Here is a 25,153-nt window from a genome sequence, read left to right on the forward strand (position 1 = left end):
TTGTTTCGGTTTACCTCACATACTTGTCATTGTTTATGGGAATACGGTATTTCAGAGTTATCGACCGCTCACGAGAATGCTGTTTGGCTCTTTAGAGTCTTTTGATACTGACCGATATTGATGACCCTTTTGAGACGAATTCTGAAGGAACCTGTTTTCAGCGGACACTCTGTATCCGGGGGGGGGGTACTTTGGGAATTTCTGGGTGGGGATGTGCCGCTGGGACCCTGGAACCCTTAGCCTATACCAGAGATAGTTGAGCTGAATTTTGCTACCCTATACTAGAGTAAACTCCCCAAATCCCCCAATCTATCGACACTGTTGAGGCTGATTTGCGTAAATTTAAATTAAACTTGCCGATTTGACTTTTTTTTTTCATATATATATTTTTTGTTATAAGATTAAATTTGGAAATACAGTTAACAATAAAGATTAGCGAAAAAACTGAGCAACGACGTTTCGGTGTCATCCTGGCACCATTTTCAAGTTAAAAAATATTTGTGCGAAAAGTAAACTAATTTATACCAATGGTAGAGGTGCGAAATTGAATAAATTAAGATTAAGATAGCTGTTCAATGTTCATGTTCATTCCAATGAGGTGTCAAACACTGGTAATGAGTTCAGTGTCTGTTCAAAGCCTAAACAAATACTTTTGCGCGAATGGAGTCTGACTGTGTGTTAAGGCTCGGTTTCTTCTTGCGAATCCACAACATTTCGTGGATCAAGCAATCGAACTTTCCCTGACATTTCTTTAGGATCTTAAAGTTGTTAGTCAGGTCACCAACTGTATCAACTCGGTGTTCATTTTGAAGGTGTTTTCCGATGGCGGTAAATCGGTGTTCCTCAATGCGCTTGTAAAGATGACGGCTAGTGTAACCGACGTATTCTGCATCACACAGATCACATATATAGTTATAAACAACGCACTGTTGATTGATCAAAGGTGGTTTTGGCTCTTGTACTTTGAGATCATCGCCAATTTTACGGCTTCTGAACACCGGCTGTAGTTTGTGATCAAGTTTATTACTCAAGTCCGAGAGATGTTTCTTTACTATGTCCGCTGATTTCTGGTCTTTAAAAGGCAGGACAATGTGGTAGATATTCTCTGTTGGAGGCGTCGATCTTGTGTCTGGTGACATCACTGAATTAACGAAACGGGTGATGGTGGAGTTCACAAGAGAATCTGAGTACTTGAGGTTAGAAAAGATCAGTTTAAGGCGTTCGCATTCTGTTGAGAATAGTTCCCATGTTGAGGACAAGCGGTAAGCACGGTTTAACATGGTTTTAACTAAAGATCTTTTATAGCGGTTGTCGACATGACTTTGGTGGTGTAAGAGGAGACCAGTGTTTGTGGGTTTACGGTAAACACTTGTTACCAGCTTGCAGCCCTTCTTGCATATTTCAATGCCGACAAATGGTAGCTTACCGTTAGATGCGATCTCCATGGTGAAGGATATGGATGGATGACAGTTGTTCAAAGTCTTCAGAAAGGCTTCTGCGGTTGGTATGTCTTTCATTGTGGCTAGTGTATCATCCACGTAGCGTCTGTAGAAGTCTGGCAACTTGTTCTCGTTTTGTAGCTTTTCCTCGATAGAACAAAGAAAAGTATTGGCCATTAGGGGACCCAAGGGAGAGCCCATCGCTACTCCATCAATTTGTTGGTAGAGCTGACCGTTAAATTGAAATAGCTGGTCTTTTGTTGCTACTGACAACAGTTCAATTAGATCAGCTTTGCTGATGTTTAGATGGTGTGTTTTGTTGAACCAGTTGTCAACAAAAGCTCTATCAGCAAGGTTCTCGATGGTTTCTTGTAGTGGGACGTTCGTAAATAGCGAAGAGACATCATAAGATACTAGGATGTCAGATATGAAGGATAACAAGCGTAATATATTTTTTGACTGGCAATTCCTGGTTTCCTTAGTCTAGATAAAATCTTCACCCAACTTGTCAGTTTTGTGAAAAATGATACCCTATTCTAGACCCAAACGCTCTAATTTATATACCCTATCCTAGAGTAAACTGCTTGAAAACCATACTCTTCACAGCGGCACATACTTATATAGCCCATATATGGCAGTGCCCCGCCCCCCCTTTCCGGGCCCTGTATTAAGTGGACACTGGTATGGGTCCCGAGGGTGTCCGCCAAATAGAGGGTGGCAAAGGTGGGATACCAATGACGCACCATGCTGAATTGTTCTATTAAATCACGCATCACAAAGAATTCTTTTCACCAATCACGCGTCACGTAAAAACAAGTAAGTAGAGTGCCAATTTTACTTTCTCGACCCTAAAATAATAACGATAGTCAATTTACTTGTTCCAAGATATCTTAAGACTACTTGGTTCTACATAATGTAATATAATGAGTAATGACTCTAGAAACAATTTAATGAAATGCAAACTATGAAGGTAAATGTGAGGGATTCATGACATGTGGGCTGTGTAGGTATATGTGGGGGATTAATGAGATGTAAACTGTGTAGGTTTATGTGGGGGATTAATTAGATGTAGGCTGTGCAGGTATATGTAAGGGATTAAGGAGATGTAGGATGTGTAGGCACCTGTAGGGGATTAATGAGATGTAGGCTGTGAGGGGATATTGGGGAGATATTTAGGGAGGTGGTTGAAGAAGAATACTTGATCGTATATGTGGCAGGTATTGTCTTAAGAGAGATTATGAGAGATGTGTATATTGCGGTGGAGTTAACTGGCCGCCCAACCATCCGGGTGGTGTCGCACTTATAAAGCGAAGGGACAAAAGGCTTGGTTGTGAGCTAATGAGAAGGCACTGACGTCATAGCCAAACCGGACAAACGAGTTTCTGACACCAGCAGGATTTAATTATTCAAAATGGCGGACATACCTTAATTTAAGACTATAAAATGCTAATTTGCCAAACATTCTTTATATGCACGCTTATGTTCTGTAACGGGTTTGTAATTTATGCTGTATATATACAGTTATATTATCAAAATACGCGTTCACCTTGTGTATCTTGAATTGCGGTAGCCAGATTAAGCCTTTATTGATGAAGTTCGTTTAAGGTTCTCTCTGCCATCTAATATTGCGCGTTACAGCGAAAGCGTAGTTCAAATTCGTCGACAACGTCTACCGCTTACAAAAGCCTACGAGCGAAAACAATTTCCGGTGCCTCGCCCCCTAAAGCATCACAATTTTCAGTGTTATTCCACCAGATATCATTGTTTCCGCGACATTAAGATTTGAGGTCTATTAAGTGCGAGATCCTCGAGAACTGGAAGCTATGGAAAGAGAAATACTGTAATAATTACTTGGTTTGGAGCCCTGAGAATCAACTCGCCATGTTCAAGGACGTTATTGATGACGATGGCCTTTAAGTACTCAAAGCCTTAAGCTATGCTGAAGAAGTAGATGCAAACGATTGCCGTGTAGTAATGGGGAAGATGAAAAGGTATTGCATCGACGAAGTAACGTAAATGAGATTGTCTCAGCAGGAGGGAAAAACTTCCTATCGAAACGCTCGACAACTTGATCGCTTGAACCTTGGCAAAGAGCTGCAATTTATGTCATTTTTTTCGGTTTTTGCACGATACTCTCAACTGCGTTCGACTGGTCTTGGATAAAACAAAAGCAAAGCACAAAGCAGCCACTTAGGATGACAGACCCCACGTTAAACAACTGTATCGACCTTCCAACATCCGAAATGCAAATGGAGATCGTACGATACGATGACGACGGCGACGCCGATAACAATCCCTTGTAAAATTGAATTTATCCAGGATGCTTATGGCTCTAAGACCTCGCTCAGGCTAAATATGTAATCACAGCGTTCAATTCTAAATGGAAATACGAAAAATTAGCAGTTCGACTCATCGTTCGCATTCGCCGTCATTTTGCGTTGTTCATTTGCAGAGGACGGCTATGAAATGTACAAAGGTTTACTGAACACACTTGTACAGCCTTTGTTTTGCTCATAAAACCTTTTGTTTGGTGGTGCTTATTGACGTCGTGGCTTACTCCAGACTCCGTTCACACTACGCCAGAGGAATTTAAAAACAGCTTTATTTCTACGTGTAGGCCTACAGTCCAGAGTAATCCGTCACGAAAACGGAGCTTTTCGAAAACGCTCTTCAAATCGGAGGAATTTAAAAACGCCGGCTTTGAGTTTTCGCGTGGACGGAAAACATTTCAAAACGGACCTTTTCGAACACGATAGGATCAGGAGAACAACGTGATTTCCCTGGCCGAGATTTCTTCAAACAAAAAAATAAAACAACCGGTGATTGTTGCGTTTTTAGCTACAAATAAAGTTTTGCTTCATTTACTTTACTGTCGGATTTATCAGAAGAAACCTGGAACACATTTGAGAAAAACTCTTGTTATTCATTAGTAAGAGACCATCTGTGTGGGATTCACCTACCCAACAAAAGGAAATTCATGACATCCAGACCTTGGTTATACAATTTGTTATCGAATAGCAGGGTATGTGATTCGCATACCTAAAAGGAAATTCGTGACATCCAGATCTAAGGTGTACAACGACAAGCCGCTCGTTTTGTTAAACATTTTTGTTATTCCCCCATAACACAATCGGGAGCCTGTTCACAGCTATCTTGTATACGAATTGAGAAGACGTCTACGCCACCTTTGCCATGCTCTAATATACAGGCAACATTTGTGTCAAAGCTTTACACCTGCAAATCCTGAGCGGCAACGTTTTTATGTCCGTAAAGGATATAACGTGGCTTTTGAATTCAGTTAGGTCTTATGACGACCTTCATTAAGTGGCACACAAACGTTTTTCTTGTGTAGTCTCTCGTTGCTTTCTCGAGCGGTATAAAATGACACCAAACTCTAACGTGTGTTATCGTTTCAGCCCTTTTAAACGAAATTCGTTCGGACCTTTTATACGATAGATGTTGTGTCATATTCTCTTGGTCTGATGCACTGCCAAAAATGATCGGTCGACAAAATGGACAAATATAACACTGAAGTTTATTGTCCTGTTGCAAAGTTTAACTATTTTCAGTACTTTGCATTACAATTGTTTGGACCTATAGTACCATGAAGATCCGCGAAGATCAAAGATATCAGAGGTCACGAAAAGGACGAAAAAGACCAGAAAATAGTGTCACGTCTGCCACGATTTGATGATCTTTTTTAAGACTCTATTTACTTTATTTACGTTAGTCCAAAAGTGAGTATTTCTCTCGACTGTTTCGGAGAACGTGTCTCTTGTTACGAAAATTGAATAGAGATCTATTTAACAGCAGTTTAGGTCATAACGTGGCCAATATTAAAATGTTCACCTTGCAGTTAGAAAAATCGACCAATTTTCATTTTAAAGTATACACAGTTATTGGTTAAAGTACATTGCCATTAGTCTCTGTATTACTCGGTTACCGGTTTTGTTTTGTTTTTGTTTTTGTTTTGTTTTTTTTCTTTTAATTTTCTGTTTTGGTAGTGATACACTGGGAGGCTAGAAGGCGATCTTCCTACGTCAAAGCGCCATTGGTGGCCCTATTTTGTCATAAATCTTGGAAAATGCTCCGTGTCGCAATGTTGACTCACCTGCGTGTTCGGGATCATCAAAATTGAACATTTATTCCATGATTATTTACTTTTCCTTACCATTAGCACTGTTTGATTTTCTGAAAAGATAGCTCTAACATCAAAGACAGTCGAAAAACTTGGTCCTCAATGAGATCAAACAATGTCACAACGTCAATTCACTAGGTTTCAAATTCATGAGATTTTTCAAAACGGTAATTTTTACCTTCAACACGGAAAATGTCGCGCTGATTTTTACTTACGTTAGTAGTTTGTTGTCTTCATTATAATTTTCTTTTGTCTCGAGTCACCCCGCTATTGTACATTTCTGTATATTGTGAATTCATAAAACGTGTGATCGTTCTCCGATTTTCCCTAAGCATGATAAAATTTGCCTAGCTAACACAACAATAACAGTAAAATATTTGTCCCACTTTCACTTATGGCTGCGTCGGGCAGAAATTGCTGTGTTTTACTCCTTGTTTATGTTCAGCATAGCGATTCTTCCCTTGTGTTCGCCGCATTTGTTTTTTGTTTTTTATTTTTTTATTTTTTTGGATTTTTGCCTGTGTAGAAATATTGGTCTAAATCTAAGTCAAACAATAAGATTAAATGCAAAACAGTTTTTAAAACAGTATGAAATGGACTTTCGGACAGCTCAGCTTTACATCGATTTCGTTTAGATTGAAACATTGAATCATTTCCATTTGCGGTACAATACAACCTTTACAGGTGACGCAAACAAAAAGTATAGTTTAGTGTAAATTTGTAAAGCTGAATATATCAATCATAAATCGAGTGTATAATCGCAGTGTTAATTATATCACAATCTGGAATAAATAACTTCTCCTCTAAAACTCAATCCACACTCCTCGCTCTAGTGAAACTTTCTTCAGGTTCGCTGCTGTTATACACTCGTCATGTGGGTGGCATTTTTCTTCCTTCTTTTAACAGCTGTTGGTTTGGATGCTCAGGGTAAGTACTTCGCTCATTTTAAAACCGAGTGATGAACTTTTCATCCTTTTATCCATCAAAGTTTGTAGAATAACCCTTATATATTTTTTGTACATTAGTTGTCAGGAGCCATTTTCGTAACTGTACTGGTTACAAATTGGTAAAGATTGGTTGAGCGCTTTTCTATTGAGTGTCGTAAAATCAAAACAAAACCAATAACTTATCAATTAGACTACTCGGCTAATCGCAAACCGTGGTAAAAGTAAAACCAAACTAATTGCCTGATTACTTTCGACACTCAATTGAAAAGCGCTCTAATTGCGAATTGGTTATATGGTCGCCTCTCGTATGAGCAACATTTATATAAAAGGAAAAAGGGAGTTGAAGGCACTGTATTCTGGAAATTGAACCAAGGCGTGTGCGTCAAGATTCACTTTTCACTTTTCAAGTGAATCTTGATCGAACAGTCACGTCTCTTGTCGCAAATGAGAAATCAATTCTCCCTCAGTTGTTATTGCTCTCAAAGACCTTATTAATGTTAGAATCTGCAAATCATTTTGCAAACTTAAATAGTCTTCCTCTCTAGGGGACCCTAAAATGGGAATTATTTCATATATACTTCACATTAAATTCATGTTTCCGTGATATGATTCGGCTCCACACTTCAAATTATCTAATACTTTTGTTTAGGTTTGTGGTTACTTTTGCCCGAGCAAGCTGCGCACCTTAGCGAGAGAAAAGGGAATTTTAATCAACGGGATACCCATTATGAAAAAAAAACAAGAAAATTGAAACTTTTTTTTACTTTCAGTATCGTGGAAACAAACACGCAACGAAGGGAGTCTTTGTGATTCTTGAATGCAGGGTTCGTTGTGAAATTGACGTCCCGTATACATTAATGCCCTCAGTTAAAAAAAAAAAATGAATACATAATTTTAAAAAATGGAAACAAAAGTGACATGAACTTATGTGGACAGTATAGGTTGTGACCAAGTTTGAGGACGCACCTCTTTAATAAGAAACTGTAACTTTGCAAACCATCAGTTACATTGTAAATCAATCTTTCTCTGGCGTGGAATATTACTATTATAATTCTAAATCTTATTTAACATAATTCATATTTGAAACATTTGAAACATGAATTTGTTGTCCAGGCTCCTAGATATATGAACACGTCGAAAACAAATAAATCGCGCTGCGTTTGTGTTCATGATCTTTTGCTATTTTTTTTTTTTTTTTTCTATTTTTTTTCACGAGCTGGTAAAATCTTAAAAAGCCAGAATGAATAAATGTTAGTATCAACTCAGTAATATTGTTAACACCGCAGTGATAATTTCTCGGACATGTGTTTGTAATCTCACGCTCATAATATATGTAAAATTTATGAAACTATGGCGTATCCAAACGCTAACAACGAAATTAAAACGACCTATTGTAGTTTTTAGCAAACAATTATTTGGAAAGCTGGTTAAATGAAGCATTTCATTAAGTTAAAATTACTTTCAAAATGCAATATTTTTCACAGCCCATGTTGCTAATTATTCGATCCACAAGTGATGCAATTTAAGTCTAATTTAACAACCTCCTCGGAAAGGTAACGTCCCAAATCATCGATTAAGTTCGTTAACAACTAAACAATATTAAAAAGAGCAGGATTTTAGTTCAGATTTTTTGGTAAATGAAATATCAGATTAAAATAGGCGTTTAAGGTCCCATTTCCAAGTCAGGGAAGGAGTTTTAAGAGTGAATGTCCGTAAAAATCAAAGAAAATTCTAAAAATGTGGCCACGGTCGAAAAATCGATTTTGCCCATACTTTGCCAGTTTGAAGACCTAGTTAAGTAACTGAAGGAAATCCAGTTAGTTTTTCCAAATATCTAATCTTACAGCAGAAATTCACGAAAAACGTTAATAACTAAACTGACTATAAGAAAGAGCAGGGTTCAGATTTCATCTGTGGATGAAATATCAGATTAAAATAGCTGTTTAAGGTCCCATTTCCCAGTCAGGGAAGGAGATTTAAGGACATCATAAGCGTATTTACACCAGTATGGCTCGCCTAACTTATTTTCTTTGAGTAATAGTTACTGTACTCACTCTCTATGTTTCTTCTTTTTTTATTCTCGAACAGATGACTGTGAACTAGAAATTTCGGTGCCAGGTAAGTGAAAGGAAAGACGACAGAAAACCACTATCAGGCACACTGACACCTAAGAGCATAAGTATAAATTCCGCTCAAGCCAGTTTTTTTGCGACGCTTGCTTTGTTTTCTAAAATAGCTTCAAGTGCGTAACCTTCGTACATAACTAGCATGGTCTTTGACAAACTTCATGTATTTTAAAAATTATGTCAGCTGCATGCAGTTCAAATATAAAGAAGATGTTATATGAATAAAATATTTTACAAACGAGCGCAGCGAGTGAGCAATATATTCTTTTTAACGGGAGAAAATGAAATTTATATCTTTAAGCCAAGGTGCAATTTTGTTGTTATCGACAACAACTTGAACAACAACAACGACAACAACAACAACAACAACAACAACAACTAGCTTTATTTGCATGACCATAAATACATACAATGTTGCAAACGCTTTGTAAACTAACACTAAAACTAAAGCTTAACTAAAACTTTGATAATTTTGTGAACATATAATAAAATGAGGTTATGATATAGCGATGTAGTTTCATAGGTTTGATTTGCAGGTAGAATATTGCGTAGATCAAAGCAACATAAAAATTTTGCGAATTGAATTAAATATTAAAATATCATATAGGCAAGCTCACTACAATTAGCAGTGAAAAAGCGGTAATTTATAAATGACGTTATCAATATCTTTACTGGTGAGCATATCGAAAATACGCCACTTGAACCCCGGGTGTAGTTTCGTATGAATTTTACGAGTGGTGCTTTTTCCAGTAAAACACTCGTCTTTATATTATGAATGATGTTTCATATATATGACTTACTTATCTCTTCATCTTGACGAAAAAAGAATTAGTCAGCCGCAAGCCAAATGGTGAATAGACCAATTTCGATAAATTAAAATTCAGCCTAACACGATAGACCTCAGCACGAGGCTCTGGGGAATAAACCCCACGAACTCTGTAGTTGTTCCCCGGAGCTTCGTACTGAGGTTTATTGCTTCAGGCTGAATTTTAATATATCGAAATTGGTCTATTTTGCTGCAGTTTGGTCAAAATAATCCTAACATTATGACCGATTTGCTCTCTTGGACACAAACTGCGCTGGGATAAAGATATGAAGTAAACTGATTAATGAAGAGCAAACTGATATAAGTGATAAGGCGATTTTTTACAAGACAACAGAATAGACATTTTTACAGTTGTCTGCTCAGTGACCTGGCCTTTGGATGGCAGCGAGGCTGGAGTTGACCTTGTTTTGACACAAACCTCACTGCTTTGGTGATGGTAGGCCTGATGTGCCATCGAAGCATACCAAAATTGTGAAGATTAATGTTCATGAATACTTTATATTACCATACGCAAATTTGGTCATGGGACCATGATATCATAGCTATAGCAGGTCAGTGACAGTGACAGTGACAGTGACGGAGGCACGCTTCTGATTTGCTAATTGCGAATTTGAGTGCGTTAAAGAGTGATGTTCGAAGCAATGGTAGGAGCAGTTTTTAATTTCTTTTAGACTAATCGTACTATTCCTCCAATGAGAAGCAATATCGACTAGTTTTGGTCAATGGAAGAGAGATACCAATTCAGCCCAAGGAATGATTCATTTGGGAGGTTTCAGTTGTGTAATTAGTCTGTGCGACTGATTGCATGGAAGTATGTACAAACAGAACAATTGTAACCTCCCAAATGAATCATCACATGACCTGAATTAGGTTGCAACAAGGATGTAAACACGTTAGCTGAATATTAATCCATCTACCTCTGCCCTCCTGATTAAGTTCCAGATCCCGTTGCTTTGTACCCTCTCGATGGCGCTCACGGTACGAAGGAAATCAACAACCGGGTCGGAGAGGGATTAGCCAGTGGAGTTATCACAGCCCCGGGACCAGATGGAAAACCTGATGGCTCCTATGAATTTTCTGGAACTGTTAACAGCTACATTGAGTTTCCGAACGGTGGTGGCTTAGACGTGCCGAACTCGATGACGATGCTCTGCTGGTTGTACCCAGGTGGTCAAGATGGCCCTCTTTTCAACTATAGGAACAGTGGAAGTTGGGGAGTGCATTTGTGGGTGGGGAGTGGTCAACTTTTCGCTCGTTTCACCAAACGAGACTACTCGTTTACCCATGGCTTGCTTAGCACTCACCTAAAACCAGAGGATGGATGGAAATTTGTGGGGGCATCCTATGATCAAGCTAATGGCGATGCAAAATTGTGGGTGGATGGAATAGTGGTAGAAACGGTAAACATTGGTGCGAATCTTCAACTAGCCACGCAGGACAGCGTGAGAATGGGAGTGAAGATTGGCGATGGCAGGTACTTTAAAGGAAGGATCGCCCAAATGCAGGTGTACAATGTTGCCTTGACCCAGGAGCAAATACAAGTCATAAAAGACAGGACCCAAGTAGACGGTAAAAATGCTGTTGTTTAATAAGTAGTTCCAGTCAATTTTTGAGATAGTCATCCAGCCAGCTATAGCTTCTCTATGCTATTAATTTTAGATTACTTAAGTAGTACTTGTAAAAAATCAATGTAAATGTTGGGAAAAAAAGCAAAGACCAAGGCTACTGCCAATGAAAGGGGGCAAAAGGTCGGCAAACCTGACGGACTAACATAACTTTGTTGTTGTTTTTTTTTTTCTACCATGTAGGCTGGCAGGCAGGAGAGCAGGTAGGCAGGCAGGCAGGCAGGCAGTAAGTGGGTAGCTTAGTAGGAAGTTAGAGAGGTAGGCAGGCAGGCAGGCAGGCAGTAAGTGGGTAGCTTAGTAGGAAGTTAGGTAAGCAGGCGGGCAGAGGGCAGGCATACAGGTAGGCAGTTGGTTGGAAACCTCGCTCCCAGGCTCTCTCATCTTACCGCCCCCTTACCGCTCTAGGGGGGGCCGTAAGATGAGAGACCTTGGGAACGAGGTTGATTGGTTGGTTGTTTGGTTAGTTAGGTTTGAACCGTCTTTGATAGTCATATAAATCCTTCAATTCCTCCAAGTTTCATGGTTTCATGGTCTGGATAGGGTTAAAGTCATACCAGGTATCGAACTGTTCAGACGATAGCTCGTTGATATTGGAACTCTCTGTTTTGCTCCCTTTTCTTTTGCAAAGCATGTCAGGCTCCCCTTGGAATGGAAAGCCGCGCGATCTCTGATGCTCAGATTTCTGCTTCGTCCCAATGGGATGCGAACCATGCGGCCATACAAGGGCGACTGAACTTTCAAGCAGGGGGTGGAAAGCAGGGAGGCTGGTCGTCACGACACAATAATCAGAATCAGTGGCTCCAAGCGGATCTGGGCAGCAGCAAAAAAGTGACATATCTGGCAACACAAGGAAGGAACGCATATAATCAATGGGTGACCAGTTACAAGGTAGAATACAGCAACGATGGCTCGTCGTTCCAGTATTATCAAGAACAAGGCGCCGACAAGGTATGTGAACTTTCTTACACCAGCTTGCTACACACCTACTGATTAAGGCTTACGTTGTTGAGTTTTTAGTCCTTTCTTTGGTTTTTCTTGCCATGATTTCCTTTACAATCTTAATTGAGACCTTCCTGACGCTTGTAGCTTGTTCCACATACAAAACAAAGGGAAACAAACAATAAACAAACAAACAAACAAACAAAAAACATCCATGAAGATCGATAGAGGTAAATGCCCTTCTCTTTTGCCTTTTGGTTATGGAGAATGATGTTTATTTCACATTTATCGAGCATTTTGTTCGAAAACTCTGGAATATTTTTCGGTAGTTCAACCGGAGGAAGTTTTCGTTTGTCCGGTTTTTAAATTTGAGTGAGAAGAAACGGCCTGGTAAATATATTTTTTATCAGACCTGAGGTTTTCATCAAATCAAAGTTTATATGTTAAACGAGGGCTTTTGCAGATAACAATTGTCAACTGGAAGTATGCTCAATTTTGATGAAAGTCGCTGTAACCGACATATTGTATCACGTTCAACTGGTCTTGCAGTTATCACTAAGGGCCTCCACAGAGTAAACACTTAGTTGTCGACAACTAGAGCTTGGGAAGCAACGTTCACTACGCATGCTCAAAACACGATAAGCATGCTCAAATGTCTGTTATGTTTCGATAGTTGTCCACAACTAAACCAGTGATTCCCACACACGCGAAAAACGGTTAAAACGTAGCTGTCTACAAATAATAGTTGTCGACAATTAAAGCAGTTTCCCGTTTCGAAAAGGGAAACTGCTCAGTTGTCGACTACTAAAACTTAAGCGTTTAATAGCCCTTTTCACGGTTAATTTTTCTCATTTGCATTACAATGTGATCCACCGTGGATGCGAGGCAATTTCGGGCTAAAACTACAAAATAGCCCGAAATTGCCTCACATACACGCTAGATTTTATTGTAATGCAAATGAGCAAAGTTAACCGTGAAAAGGCCTATTGTCCACAACTCATCCCACACACTACGTTCTTTAGTTGTCGATAAGATTTAGTTGTCGATGAAAAATAGTTGTCAACAACTAAATGTCTAGTCTTTGGAGAACCTAAAACAAGCCATGTTGGTTAACGTTATTATTTTACGTTCAGTATATGGATTATTTCAGGGCGTTTCCGCATGGGAGGGTGGTTGGTAAACGAGTGCTTAGTGGAAAATGTTTCGTACAAATTTTGTTACCCAGATTTTTTAATTAGATGCTAATTAAATAAAATTTCTTCCTACTAACACTTCTTTCTGTCCTTTTAAATTCGTATTCAGATTTTTACTGCAAATTCAGACCGAGATACGATTGTATACAACGTTCTGACTTCGCCCACATCAGCTCGCTACATCAGGATTCATCCCTGGACCTATAAAAATCACATTTCCATGAGGATGGAGATCTATGGTTGCTAAGGTAAACAACTGTACGGCTAACGGTTGGTAGGGTAAATACCCATCCAGCTACTTGGAATGAAGAATTTACGTTACCTTTACTTTAAGTAAGTAGGAAGTCGTCTGAAAAAGGAGTGTGGAAGCCTCTCCTTTGAGGGCGAATTACAGACTTTTGAATCACATAGAGTGTTCAGGGACGAAACGAGAATGTTTTTACCCGACATAACGTTAGGGTTACGGTTAACATTTAATGACTGGTCCCTTGTGGAACAGTGAATTTTGTTTCCCTCGAATCTCAATGTTTCCCTCGACGGAATAAGGTAATTCCCCTGAAATAAGACTCCACATAGATTTTTGTTCAAACTTTGTCCAATGAATATTTATCATAAGAGAACTTAAATTATAAAGTAAAAAAGGGGGGTGCCCATGCTTGTTAAGGAGCAGTGAGGCATTCAAAATGTCTCATTTTAGCGTTATTTAATGCTTATTACAAGAACGCATTCCAAGTTATTGTAAACTCTGTGAGCCCAGACTCATAAAAACACGCCTCAAACTACAGTCAATACTTGTGTCGGACACAAATAAACTTTTTAAGTTTGATTTTGACCTACAGCTGAACCTTTGTTAAAATATTGGAACCAAATTGCTTGCCACGGCTATCAAACAGCAAAATAGAAAAGACTACAGTACAGCTGCTATTTTTCTTATTTATTCAATTTTCAAACATAGAAATCAGATCAGTCTTTTCTCACGCAAAGCTAGTGATTAGTTGATTAAAATGACTGGAAAAAAATTTGGGGTGTCCAAGCTCGTTAGTGAGCTATAGCCATTTTTCAACTGACAGAACTCAATATCAACGCAAATCCGTCATGTTTTCAATGTGTGCGTGCACGAGCGCGCGCTAATGACGCCATAAATTATGCGCAGTAAGGATGCGCAATGCAGTACTGGGGAATGACCTTAAGTGATTTGTAATATAGCTAAACAAATGAGTCAAACCGGTGGAAAACAAATAATCACTTTATTGACAAATGACGTGTAACAGCGGTCAACATTTCGCGGATAACAGTGAACTGTTTCCCGTTTGACGTCATAGTTTTCGCGATGTTACCCGCTCATGGCTCTTTCAGGTCGTGTCTAGCAAAAATTCTAAACAGTATAGAAGCCAAACAAATACTTTTGTAATGCATACCAGTCTCTGAAACATGCTATGAGCCACGAGATTTTACCACATACCTCAGATAAACCAAGTTTGGAGAAACACTGAAAATCAATGACTGATGAGTAATCATTTGAAAGCTGGAGCAGTTAAGAATTTACCCTTCTGGTGACATCGGCAATTCTTTCAAATTGCACTAGCCTAAAGACTCGTGCAATTTTATGGCTGAGAAAATTACTCCCCTGTGATTGGCTGAGAGCGGCCAAGTTTATCGTTAACTTTTAATTTACAATGCAGTGCAAAGTAATGCAGGCGCGTTTGTAACTTTCTCAGTCAGTAATCTTAATATTAAGGATTAAAGATTTACACTACCCGCGATATTTGAAAATTCTTTCAAATTGCACTTCGGGGGATGAGCGCGGGCTCCTTTCACGAACAGCGGCTGTCAATCGAGCCTACTCAGAATTGAGAAGGTCTTCATGAGTGTAAATCCTTCATTTTAATCGTATTCATACGATTACTTATACTAACTAAAAAGCTTTTCCGTCGCGGTTTCTTTTTGAAAGCTCCTTTGAGACCATATGAAACTGGTCTACTGTAGGACTAGGAAGAAAACTATTTAAGTCAAAAATTCTAATTATAATTGAATCGATCCACTTATTTATTATCATTATTATTATTTTATTATTTTTTTTTGTCCATGTCTCCATAACTCAGATGGCAAGCGATTGACAACGTCAGTTTAGAAGTTGGATGGTGTTGGGACTTATTTAGCGGCAAACATTGATAACAGCTTTAAGCTAATCATGTCCATTACCAAACTGAAGGATGTCGATAGACTCTCGTTTAACAGAGATCACTAACTAATAAAATTAAATTTACAATTCTGAACTCAGCCTGTTTTGCGTTATTTGTTTTGGGCCGCGCGATTGCGACGTTAGATGGTTTCAGTTATGTCCAATATGCACAAACTGATACAGTTCGAAACTACAACTTTACGATCCATACAGTTTGACAGATCGTAAAAAACAGTTTTCAGTCCGTATACGATCGGAAAAGTGCATCTCATTAGGGGGACTTGAATACAAATCACGTGTTATCTGAACGAAGGGGTCAAACGATTTGTCAATCCGTATGGTTTGTACGAATCGTAAATGCAATTTACGGCCGTATTCGGTCCGTAAAATACATCTATTTAAGGGGCTAGGAATATAAAGCACATGGTTTCTACGGATCGGATTGTAAATCCTTAATGGCACTTGCATTGCTACGATTACCTTGACTAATTAAAAAAGCTTTTCCGTTGCGCCTTCTTTTAACAGTGAAAAGTCCTAAATGGACTGCCCTGGGAGTTGGTAAAAATATTCCACCATACAAGTTAATCGATGCACTTGTTTACTTGTCTCCATAACACAGATGGCACATGTGATAGAAAAGGTCACTTCAGGAGTTGAATGGTGCTGGGACTTATTTAACAAACACTGAAGCCTCAAACTTATCAAGCCCTTTATCAAATCAGTTGAAGTTCATTGACAGATACTTATTAAGCAGAAATCACTGGACAGTAGAATAAAATTTCCAGTTGTTGACTCAGCCTGTTTTGCGTTGTATTTGTTTCGGGCAGTATGATTGCTACTTTGCATGGTTTAGTACTAACTACTTAATAACCAAGAGTGAGGTCGTTACGGGAAAATCTCAAACTGAGGCCTTGCCGTATTGACCTCGCTATCGCTCGGTCAATACGGTAGGCCGAGGTTTGAGATTTTCTCGTAACGACCGAACGGTCGAGGTTATTAAGTTGTTTATTATATGGCTCATGAATTAAGGAAAAGAAAAATATTATTCGAGCGGAAGTCGTCAATTTACATCCGGCGATGCGCGCGTTTACCGATTCATTCATCGTCTCAAACCCAGTGCAAAACTACACAGTCAGTGAACTTCACACTGTATTATGTATTCCGTTAAAAACACACGTTTCTTTACGGGAAAAGTGATTGTCACCGCCTCAAAAAGGTATTTTAGTATCGTGGTGCCACAAGTTGATGGGGGAGTTTTTCCGTCTTTTGTGGCGAAACGTCAACGCATATAGAAAAGACAGAAAGTGCTTCAAAATAGTTCAAACCAACTAATGCTTCAGAATGAACTGCTCAGAATAACTCGATCTTCGCATTCGCTTTCGACAACATATCTCCGCCTTCTTCATTCTGGGATTTATGGATGAACTTTTCAAGCCTTGTGAACGTCTAAAACTTCCTGCAGTTATCAGAAACACTGCTACCGACAGAAACCGCCCGATGGTTTACACCTGATGATCCTGGAAGCTGATTTACACTTGCTTTTGTTAAAGCGGGCGCGAGGGAATCTATTCGAGCCCTAAAGTGATGACGTCACAAAAATAAAAGCTTTGAAATTATGGGATATGATGTCATATTCTTATAGAGGATCCTAAAAGATGCCCTCGTCCCAAAAATTAGCTCTGAATTGCAATTCCCGATAGAGATATAAGGGGTCAAAGTTTGATAGCATTCCATGCAAACCCTTCAAAATTGGTATCAGTTCCTTCAGTTTAGAACTGACTCAAAATTAGAGAGATTTATATGGGGCAGTACCAAATTTTCATCCTTTATATTTCGGCTGGGAATTACAATTAAGAGGTAATTTTTGGCAAAGACCCTTTTTTAAGGACGCTCTCTTCGAAAATGGCGCCAAATCCCATAATTTCTCATATTAATTTTTTTGTGACGTCACACTTTAGGACTCTATAGGCCCTTTGCAGGATCCGGTCACGTGCTTGGATATCACCTAGCAACGCCATGCTGGGACGCAAGCGTTTCGGCCGCCATCTTGAAAATTGTAGCGTGGCGAAGCGACTTTGTAGGTTCTCTTTCAAAATATTGGCGATCTGCTCGACTTTGAGACTTTTTTACCTTGGTGAAACTGTAAGTAGGGTCTCTTTGTGACGTTCAGAGAAAAACACGAAACCGGGTGTACCGTGACGACCTCTTGACTGTGACTTTCCAGGAGCGAAGCCACGTGTAGATTAGGGCATAACAGGAGCTTGAACCACTCGAACGCAAATTGTAATTCAAAGAAACCAGGTTACAGTAAAATCAATCGTCAGCGTTTATTGGAAGGAGCGGCGATGAATCAACAATATAGAAATCAGGATAACAAAATAGAGATCATGTGATATGAGGTCGTTGTGATTGTGATTGTGTGGTTCGAACTAAAAGCAAAACGATACAAAAGGCTTATGTAAGCTAATACTAGCTACGATACAAAAGATAAATCAAGGATACCGATGGAACATAAATCTTAAACTATAACGACACGATTACAACTAAAATATATATAGCAAAGACTTACTTTGATCTTGCTCCTGCGAGGGTAGCAATTGTAGAAACGATAGATTAACACGATAGCGATGGCAGCGATAGCATAAAATAACAGCGAAAACGTGGATGGCGTAGCTAAAACTGATAAAAATGTGGTGTCTCTAATAATTACATGATTCCAAAGGTTATGTTACGAAACTTGTATTGATCACAGCAATCACAGCATGAATAGCAAAAACTTAAAAAATGTACATAATCGTTGATAAGTAATAGTTATTTAAACAAAACAAAGGAGAAAACGAGTTACGAAGGTAACATTGACCTCATGGCGAGCAATGAAGCGGTAAGGAGCCGTTATCTGTTGTTTGGGCTTTGTTTTGCTTTTTTGCGCGGGAAAAGATTTGAATATTTGCATATTAACTAAACGATTACTCCGAGATGACAGGTTTCGATTTGATTCACCAACATTTAGGCCTTACGAGAGATGCTAGGGTACTGTTTTATGTTCATTTCACGGCATACTCAGTTGCAGAACGAGGTGTTACAGATAATCCGACACAAGATTTTCAGCTGTTCCCTAACCTAACATTTGCTGAAGTAGAGAGCTACGCGAAAAACTCTTCTGGTTGTACAAGCACAAACAAAGCTTACAAATTCTTCGCTGACCCTGGATATCTCTACAATATTCAAGGTGTGTAAAGAACATTTATTTATGTCGACATATATTAACCTTACAATATCTTGTGATATCAGTGCATGCTTTACATTTACAGTTTATTGTCCCATAAAATAGATATCATTGCATTATGTATTCAGTAATTAAGCTTATTTGCTATCAAACTAATTTATTCTTTTTATTATCACTAATATGGCTGTGGGTCTATTTGCTACACATCTAAGAACAATTTTCATTTCTTTCAGTGACTTATCTGCAAGGGAAAGCCAAAGTTACCGGTAAATGCTTTCGATCCATGAGAAAAAATGAGCCTCCGCATATTTTGGAAATAATTGTTAAGTTGGAGAACAAGGGAATTACCGGAAAATGTTCCTGTGTTGCAGGTGCAAGTGGTTCCTGCCATCACATAATAGGACTGCTGTTCTACATGGCTCATTGCAAAATGTTTGGACTTGCATCCCTACCAGATGACCTAACATGCATCAGTATGCCACAGCGCTGGAGTGTACCAAGGGAGAAACGCATTGGAACAAAAAAAAATTCAATCAGTACTTGTAAAAAAGCGAAGAATGGATGCTAACTATAACAAGTTCATCAAAAGTACTTTGTTCTCACCATCTACTTCCTACAGAATCCTTTGCAAGAGTGATTTTAGTGGGTTGGACCCATTGCCCTTAGCAGCTGACATTGCACCCACAGCAGAGGAAATGCCAAATTTAATACTTAAGCCAACAAAATTTGGAAATGCTCTTAAAGGTAGTCCTCTGTCCTACCATCAAAAGCTCTCACAGGAATATGTCATTAACGACTTCCTTGCCTGTGACTTCCCCAAGCTACCATTGGAGGATGCTGGAGAAAGAATTCTGAACAATGTTCAAGTGTGTTTAAACAAAGAAAAAAATGCTGCACTGGATGCTCTGTCTGTTACTCGAGCAGTCGCAATAGATTTGGAAGAGAGGACTGTGACACAGAGTGCAAGTAACCTTTGGCAGCTTCTGCGCTCAAAGCGAATTACTGCCAGCAAGTTTGGTTCTTGTGCTAAACGCATGTCAAACTTTGAAAACTTGGTGAAGCAAATAAACCCCTCACGGCATGTTGTAACAGCTGCTATGAGGAGGGGGATTGAAATGGAATCACATGCAGCTGCAGTTTATGCCAATGTTGCTAAAGCTGGGATGGTCAATGTATACCCATGTGGGTTAGTCATCAATCCCAAGTGCCCATGGTTGGGGTATAGTCCTGACCGTAAGGTGTATGACATTCAAGCAGCAAATGAAGGGCTTAATCCATTTGGTTTATGTGAAATCAAAGTTGTGAAAGAGGGAGAGACAGATTTCAAAAATGTCAGGTATCTTGAAATTGATCCAGTTTCCAACGAGATAACTTTAAAAAGAAGTCATGAGCACTATTTTCGGGTGCAGTGCCAGCTTGGATTGACTGGGTTAGAGTGGAAGGATTTTTTCTGCTACATGAATGATCATAAGTATTTTTGTCAACGAATTTTCTTTGATCAGCATTTTTTCCAGGACAGTAAAGATAAGGTGGACATAAACTTTTTTGACTATTTCCTAGCTGTATAAATGTAATAAGTATGAAAAAATACAAACAAAAACACATCACAAGCAAACAGCTTGTAAAAACTTTATTACCATACTAGTGGGAAGCTTTTAATGTACTTTTGCTCCATTTAAAATTAAGGGGTCTTGAAAATTTGTCAATAAACATACAACTGTATACAGCCGAGAAAATTGATGGAAGAGTATTGCTTCCTAGCCCCCATGTTACGGCTTGCGATTTCCTCGCCCTCGATGAATCTTTTTGTCTGAAACTCTCCACGAGAATCTTCCCGTTGTACGGGCCAAGCAGGTCGATCGATGAAGAAAACCACTTCCTTTAAGAAGGCGACAGAGTTACCCGGCTAGACCTCCTCGCTGATTGGTCAGAAAAATCTTTTTCTGGCCAATCAGAGGGACGGAATTCGACCACTTCTGGAACTGGTTCGGTAAGAATAAGTTCCCAGGGGCTCTTCAGCTCTTGAGGTAAACCTTCGCCCGAAAATATTTCTTTGTTCCGGCTAGCAGCCCCTGGGTCCCTGAGGATGGGTTGAAGTGGAAACTCGCCAACCGGCGTGTGTATGTAAGAATGCCTCAGATTAGGCTGATGAATTTATTTCCTATTTCACGGCTTACTTTTAATGTCTAGTTTTACTTACACCGTAATTTACCCATAGAAATACTACAATTACAGATACATACAAATATACGATATTGTACAAGCAATTGTAAAAACTCCCTTGCAACCTTATTTATAATCACAGACAGTGTATATTAAAGTTGTTTCTAAGTGCCCCCGCTCTTACTGGTCAGCAAGAGACAGCTTCCATCAACAAAGGGTCTGGTATCAAGAAGCCGTTGTTCACTTAAGGTTGGCGAGCGCGCCAAAACCACAGAGCTGAACCCGACATTCTTGTGAAAAACTTTGATAAAGTAAAGTAATTAATTCTTCCCTGTTCTTTTCGAATCAACGTTCTCTTGCGCTGCGATTTAAAAGATTGAATCGTTAAAATATCTTTAATATCGTTTCTTTTTTATAATCCAGCAACTGAACAAAAACGTTTTGAGCAAATTCGAAAAGATTGTTCAAATGAGTACTTTTGATGATTCAAAGTTGCGGTTTACTCTGGAAGCTGAGCTTTTTCAAGTTGTTTTCTGCATCTGTTCATCCGGAGAGATATAAATTTGGATTTATGCGCTTTGCTCGGCGACACTCAGTACGGATGACTAGTTTTGGGTCTAGGGAATAAACATTTTAAGGCAAGGAGGTCACGCAAATGTAAATCGGGTAAACAATATAACAGCAAGAAATCGAATTTACGGTAGTTTTTAAAAAATATGTTTCATGCATTGCTGGCGCACTGCAGAGCCATCGACATTATCGAAGTAATTTATCTTTCAGACGGAGACATCGAGTTAATTTTTCATGGCCATGAGGCCTAAAAATCTGAATATAAAAGTCTCAAAAATCCCTTCTGGCGTCAATTAACTGCCCGACAATTCGTAAAAATTCATCGAAGTACTCAAAGCCTCGCAGCTTCAGAAACGTTGGAAAGCACAGAAATTGTGCTCTCAAAGAGGCTTTCAAGATGAATATGGTTGAATCTCTTGAACAGTTGTCTTCGGCCAGCGGCAGGAAAAGCAAAAAAGCGTAGAAGCAAAATTTTAACGACGGAATGGTAGATGCTGGCGACAGGGAGGCCAAGAAGCCGGCTCACAGTACCACTGGTTTAACGGTAGCGGTGATGTACAATGTGCTTATTTTCGCCTTCGCGTGGTACACGAGGAATTATTTAGTTATGATGTTGGTTGTCGCAACATGGATTGTTTGAGACGTCCGAGAAGACTATCCGAACACAAAGCCTCTCAAAATAGCATACCACGAGAAATATTCTGGTGTTTATTGACGGGCTAGCTGCACAACTGAGCCGAGACGAGAAGAAATGACTAAGTGAAACCGCATGGGAAGGACGCTATACAAAAGAAATATGTCCGCAGTTCGTTTGTGTGTGGGCTTTTACTTGCTTTTAATCCATTTGGTTATACCGTTACTCTTAGAAGTCGATATTTGGTAGTTAAAAGGTCTTAAAGTGCTCCTGAAAGATAAAAACCTAAATGTTAATGAGTTAGGTAATATGCATTTTTTCGTTTGCAAGGTATCAAAGTGGACTATATGGTTTGCCAGAATGAGGTAGCTAGTCTGTCACATAATAAATTATGAAACTGAGAGTTGTTCTCAAATGGTCAATGGTGTTGAATTCCACTGAAGGTTTAGCAGGGTTTTCTCATGATTTAAAAGAAATATTGACACGTTGAATGCGAATAATCGATTTGCATGTTGCGAATGCCAACTCAACGGGCCGTTCTTCGCAAACTTCACAAGTTTATTTAAGATCACAAGGTTCTTTTTTTCTCTCTCGCTCTGACTATGTACTTGTACTAAAGCTAAAGTGCCAACGCACGGCGCTAATTTGATTGGCTTACAACCTTTTCTAAACGAACACGGAATATTAAGTGACACGCAAGCTTACATTTTTTGTTAATAAGATGAAACACGTTTTCAATCTGGTGCTAATCATAACAATTACAATTTTCTCAAATGTGATTGGTGCATAAACTGCTGTATTTTGATCTAATTAATCTGCAAAGTTGTAATCGGACAGTGTAATCGGACAGTTGGCTGTAATCGGACACCTGTAATCGGACAGTTACATTAGCCAATCATTTTAAGTCCTCTCCACTAAATCCACCAATCACAACATTGATTGCAAGCGCTATAGTCACCACTGACTGAGACTGACTTTGTAAAATTGTGGAGGTTTAGTCTCTGGTGACTGTTTTGAAAGAGACTTTACAGCCATTTTGCGAGCTGTTCTCCATATTTTATAATTGTGATATTTAAAATGACAATAAAAAGCTCTTTATCAAATGAAACTTTTACTTTTGTGGGAAATTGTAATTGTTATGATTAATTGGTAACAGGACATCGTGTCGTCCAATTCAGTCTGTAATCATACTCGTGATTAACAAATCGGACTCCCGCTTCGCGGTCGTCCGATTTTGTTAATCACTCGTATGATTACAGACCGAATTGGACTCCAGCTCAGTCCTATTACCATTATTAATTAACTGGTAATCATCCACTGATCTAATTGAGACTGTCAAGCACGTGCTTCCGATTTCTATTATTCCTAGATTACGCAACTTAAAAATAGGATGAACTGTCACAATTAAATTGGAACTTTCACGACATTGAATACAGTGAAACTTCGGTATTAAGCGGATCCCATTTTTAAGCGGACACCTTCTATTAAGCAAACAGCAGTGCAAGTCCCATTTTTCTTTTCCCACATTTACTGTAAAAAGTACCTGTGTTCAACGGACTCTTCTATTAAGTGGACGCGGACATTTTAAACTTGACTTTTATGGTCATTTCTATTGTTAGAAACCTGTATCAAACGGACACTGCAAAAAGGAATACATGATTTTTTTTCGTTCACTCTTTAGTAGATCGGTCATTTAAGTTTGCCAACCAACTGAGCTGTCACAGAAGTGCAATATTTTGTTTCGGTTTACCTCATATACTTGTCATTATTTATGGGAATACGGTATTTCAGAGTTATCGACCGCTCACGAGAATGCTGTTTGGCCCTTTAAAGTCTTTTGATCATGACGGATATTAATGACCCTTTTGAGACGAATTCTGAAGGAACCTGTTTTCAGCGGACACCCTGTAATATAGATGTGTATATTGCGGTGGAGTTAACTGGCTGCCCAACCATCCGGGTGGTGTCGCACTTATAAAGCGAAGGGACAAAAGGCTTGGTTGTGAGCTAATGAGAAGGCACTGACGTCATAGCCAAACCGGACAAACGAGTTTCTGACACCAGCAGGATTTGATTATTCAAAATGGCGGACATACCTTAATTTAAGACTATAAAATGCTAATTTGCCAAACATTCTTTATATGCACGCTTATGTTCTGTAACGGGTTTGTAATTTATGCTGTATATATACAGTTATATTATTAAAATACGCGTTCACCTTGTGTATCTTGAATTGCAGTAGCCAGATTAAGCCTTTATTGATGAAGTTCGTTTAAGGTTCTCTCTGCCATCTAATATTGCGCGTTGCAGCGAAAGCATAGTTCAAATTCGTCGACCAACGTCTACCGGTTACAAAAGCCTACGAGCGAAAACAATTTCCGGTGTCTCGCCCCCAAAAACATCACAATTTTCAATGTTATTCCACCAAATATCATTGTCTCCGCAATATTTAGATTTGAGGTCGATTAAGTGCGAGATCCTCGAGAACTGGAAGCTATGGAAAGAGAAATACTGTAATAATTACTTGGTTTGGAGCGGGAAGCCCGAAGTATCAACTCGCCATGTTCAAGGACGTTATTGATGACGATGGCCTTTAAGTATTCAAAGCCTTAAGCTATGCTGAAGAAGAAGATGCTCACGATTGCCGTGTGGTAACGGGGAAGATGAAAAGCTATTGCATCGGCGAAGTAACGTAAGGAGATTGCTCAGCAGGAGGGAAAAACTTCCTATATCGAAACGCTCGACAACTTGATTGCTGAAATGAAAAGAACCTTGGCAAAGAGCTGCAGTTTATGTCATTTTTTTCGGTTTTTACACGATACTCTGATCTGCGTTCGACTGGTCTTGTATAAAACAAAAGCAAAGCACAAGCAGCCACTCAGGATGACAGACCCCACGTTAAACAAGTGTGTCGACCTTCCAGCATCCGAGATGCAAATATAGGGATCGTAACAATGACGGCGGCGACGCCGAAGACAACCCCTTGGAAAATTGAAAATTTTGTTTCAGCCCTTTTGGACGAAATTCGTTCAGTCCCTTTATACGATAGATGGTGTGTCATATTCTCTTGGTCTGATGCAATGCCAAAAATGATCGGTCGACAAAATGGACAAAAATAACACTGAAGCTTATAGTCCCTTTGCAA

At 39.1% G+C, this 25,153-nt stretch overlaps 1 protein-coding gene and 1 pseudogene across 2 annotated transcripts; both read left to right on the forward strand.

Annotated features, from left to right (window-relative positions):
• Positions 1–6,035: 6,035 nt before the first annotated feature.
• LOC149115900 (uncharacterized) lies at positions 6,036–16,211 on the forward strand. 2 transcript variants are annotated; one of them, XM_089286004.1, is made up of 6 exons: positions 6,036–6,504; positions 8,613–8,642; positions 10,413–11,045; positions 11,730–12,049; positions 13,343–13,481; positions 16,035–16,211. In XM_089286004.1, exons 1-5 carry the CDS (start codon positions 6,450–6,452, stop codon positions 13,478–13,480), a joined length of 1,176 nt encoding a protein of 391 aa, XP_089142130.1. In that variant the 5' UTR covers positions 6,036–6,449; the 3' UTR covers position 13,481; positions 16,035–16,211. The 2 variants fall into 2 exon arrangements, with proteins under 2 accessions (XP_089142130.1, XP_089142129.1); XM_089286003.1 differs by lacking the exon at positions 16,035–16,211 and adding an exon at positions 15,336–15,509 and having other exon boundaries at positions 6,037–6,504.
• Positions 16,212–18,162: 1,951 nt separating this feature from the next.
• On the forward strand, positions 18,163–20,299 carry LOC149115901 (uncharacterized; annotated as a pseudogene).
• Positions 20,300–25,153: the final 4,854 nt, after the last annotated feature.

The sequence above is a fragment of the Orbicella faveolata genome, unplaced genomic scaffold (assembly GCF_042242905.1).
Source record: "Orbicella faveolata isolate gen_17 unplaced genomic scaffold, um_ofav_v1 contig_13, whole genome shotgun sequence".
Lineage (NCBI taxonomy): Eukaryota > Metazoa > Cnidaria > Anthozoa > Scleractinia > Merulinidae > Orbicella > Orbicella faveolata.

Bases quoted from the DNA above. Each gene is read 5' to 3' on its own strand.
- LOC149115900 (XM_089286004.1), top strand. From the start codon at position 6,450: ATGTGGGTGGCATTTTTCTTCCTTCTTTTAACAGCTGTTGGTTTGGAT. The intron at 6,505-8,612 runs GTAAGTACTTCG...ATTCTCGAACAG, and splicing joins TGTTGGTTTGGATGCTCAGG to ATGACTGTGAACTAGAAATT. The intron at 12,050-13,342 runs GTATGTGAACTT...ATTCGTATTCAG, and splicing joins AAGAACAAGGCGCCGACAAG to ATTTTTACTGCAAATTCAGA.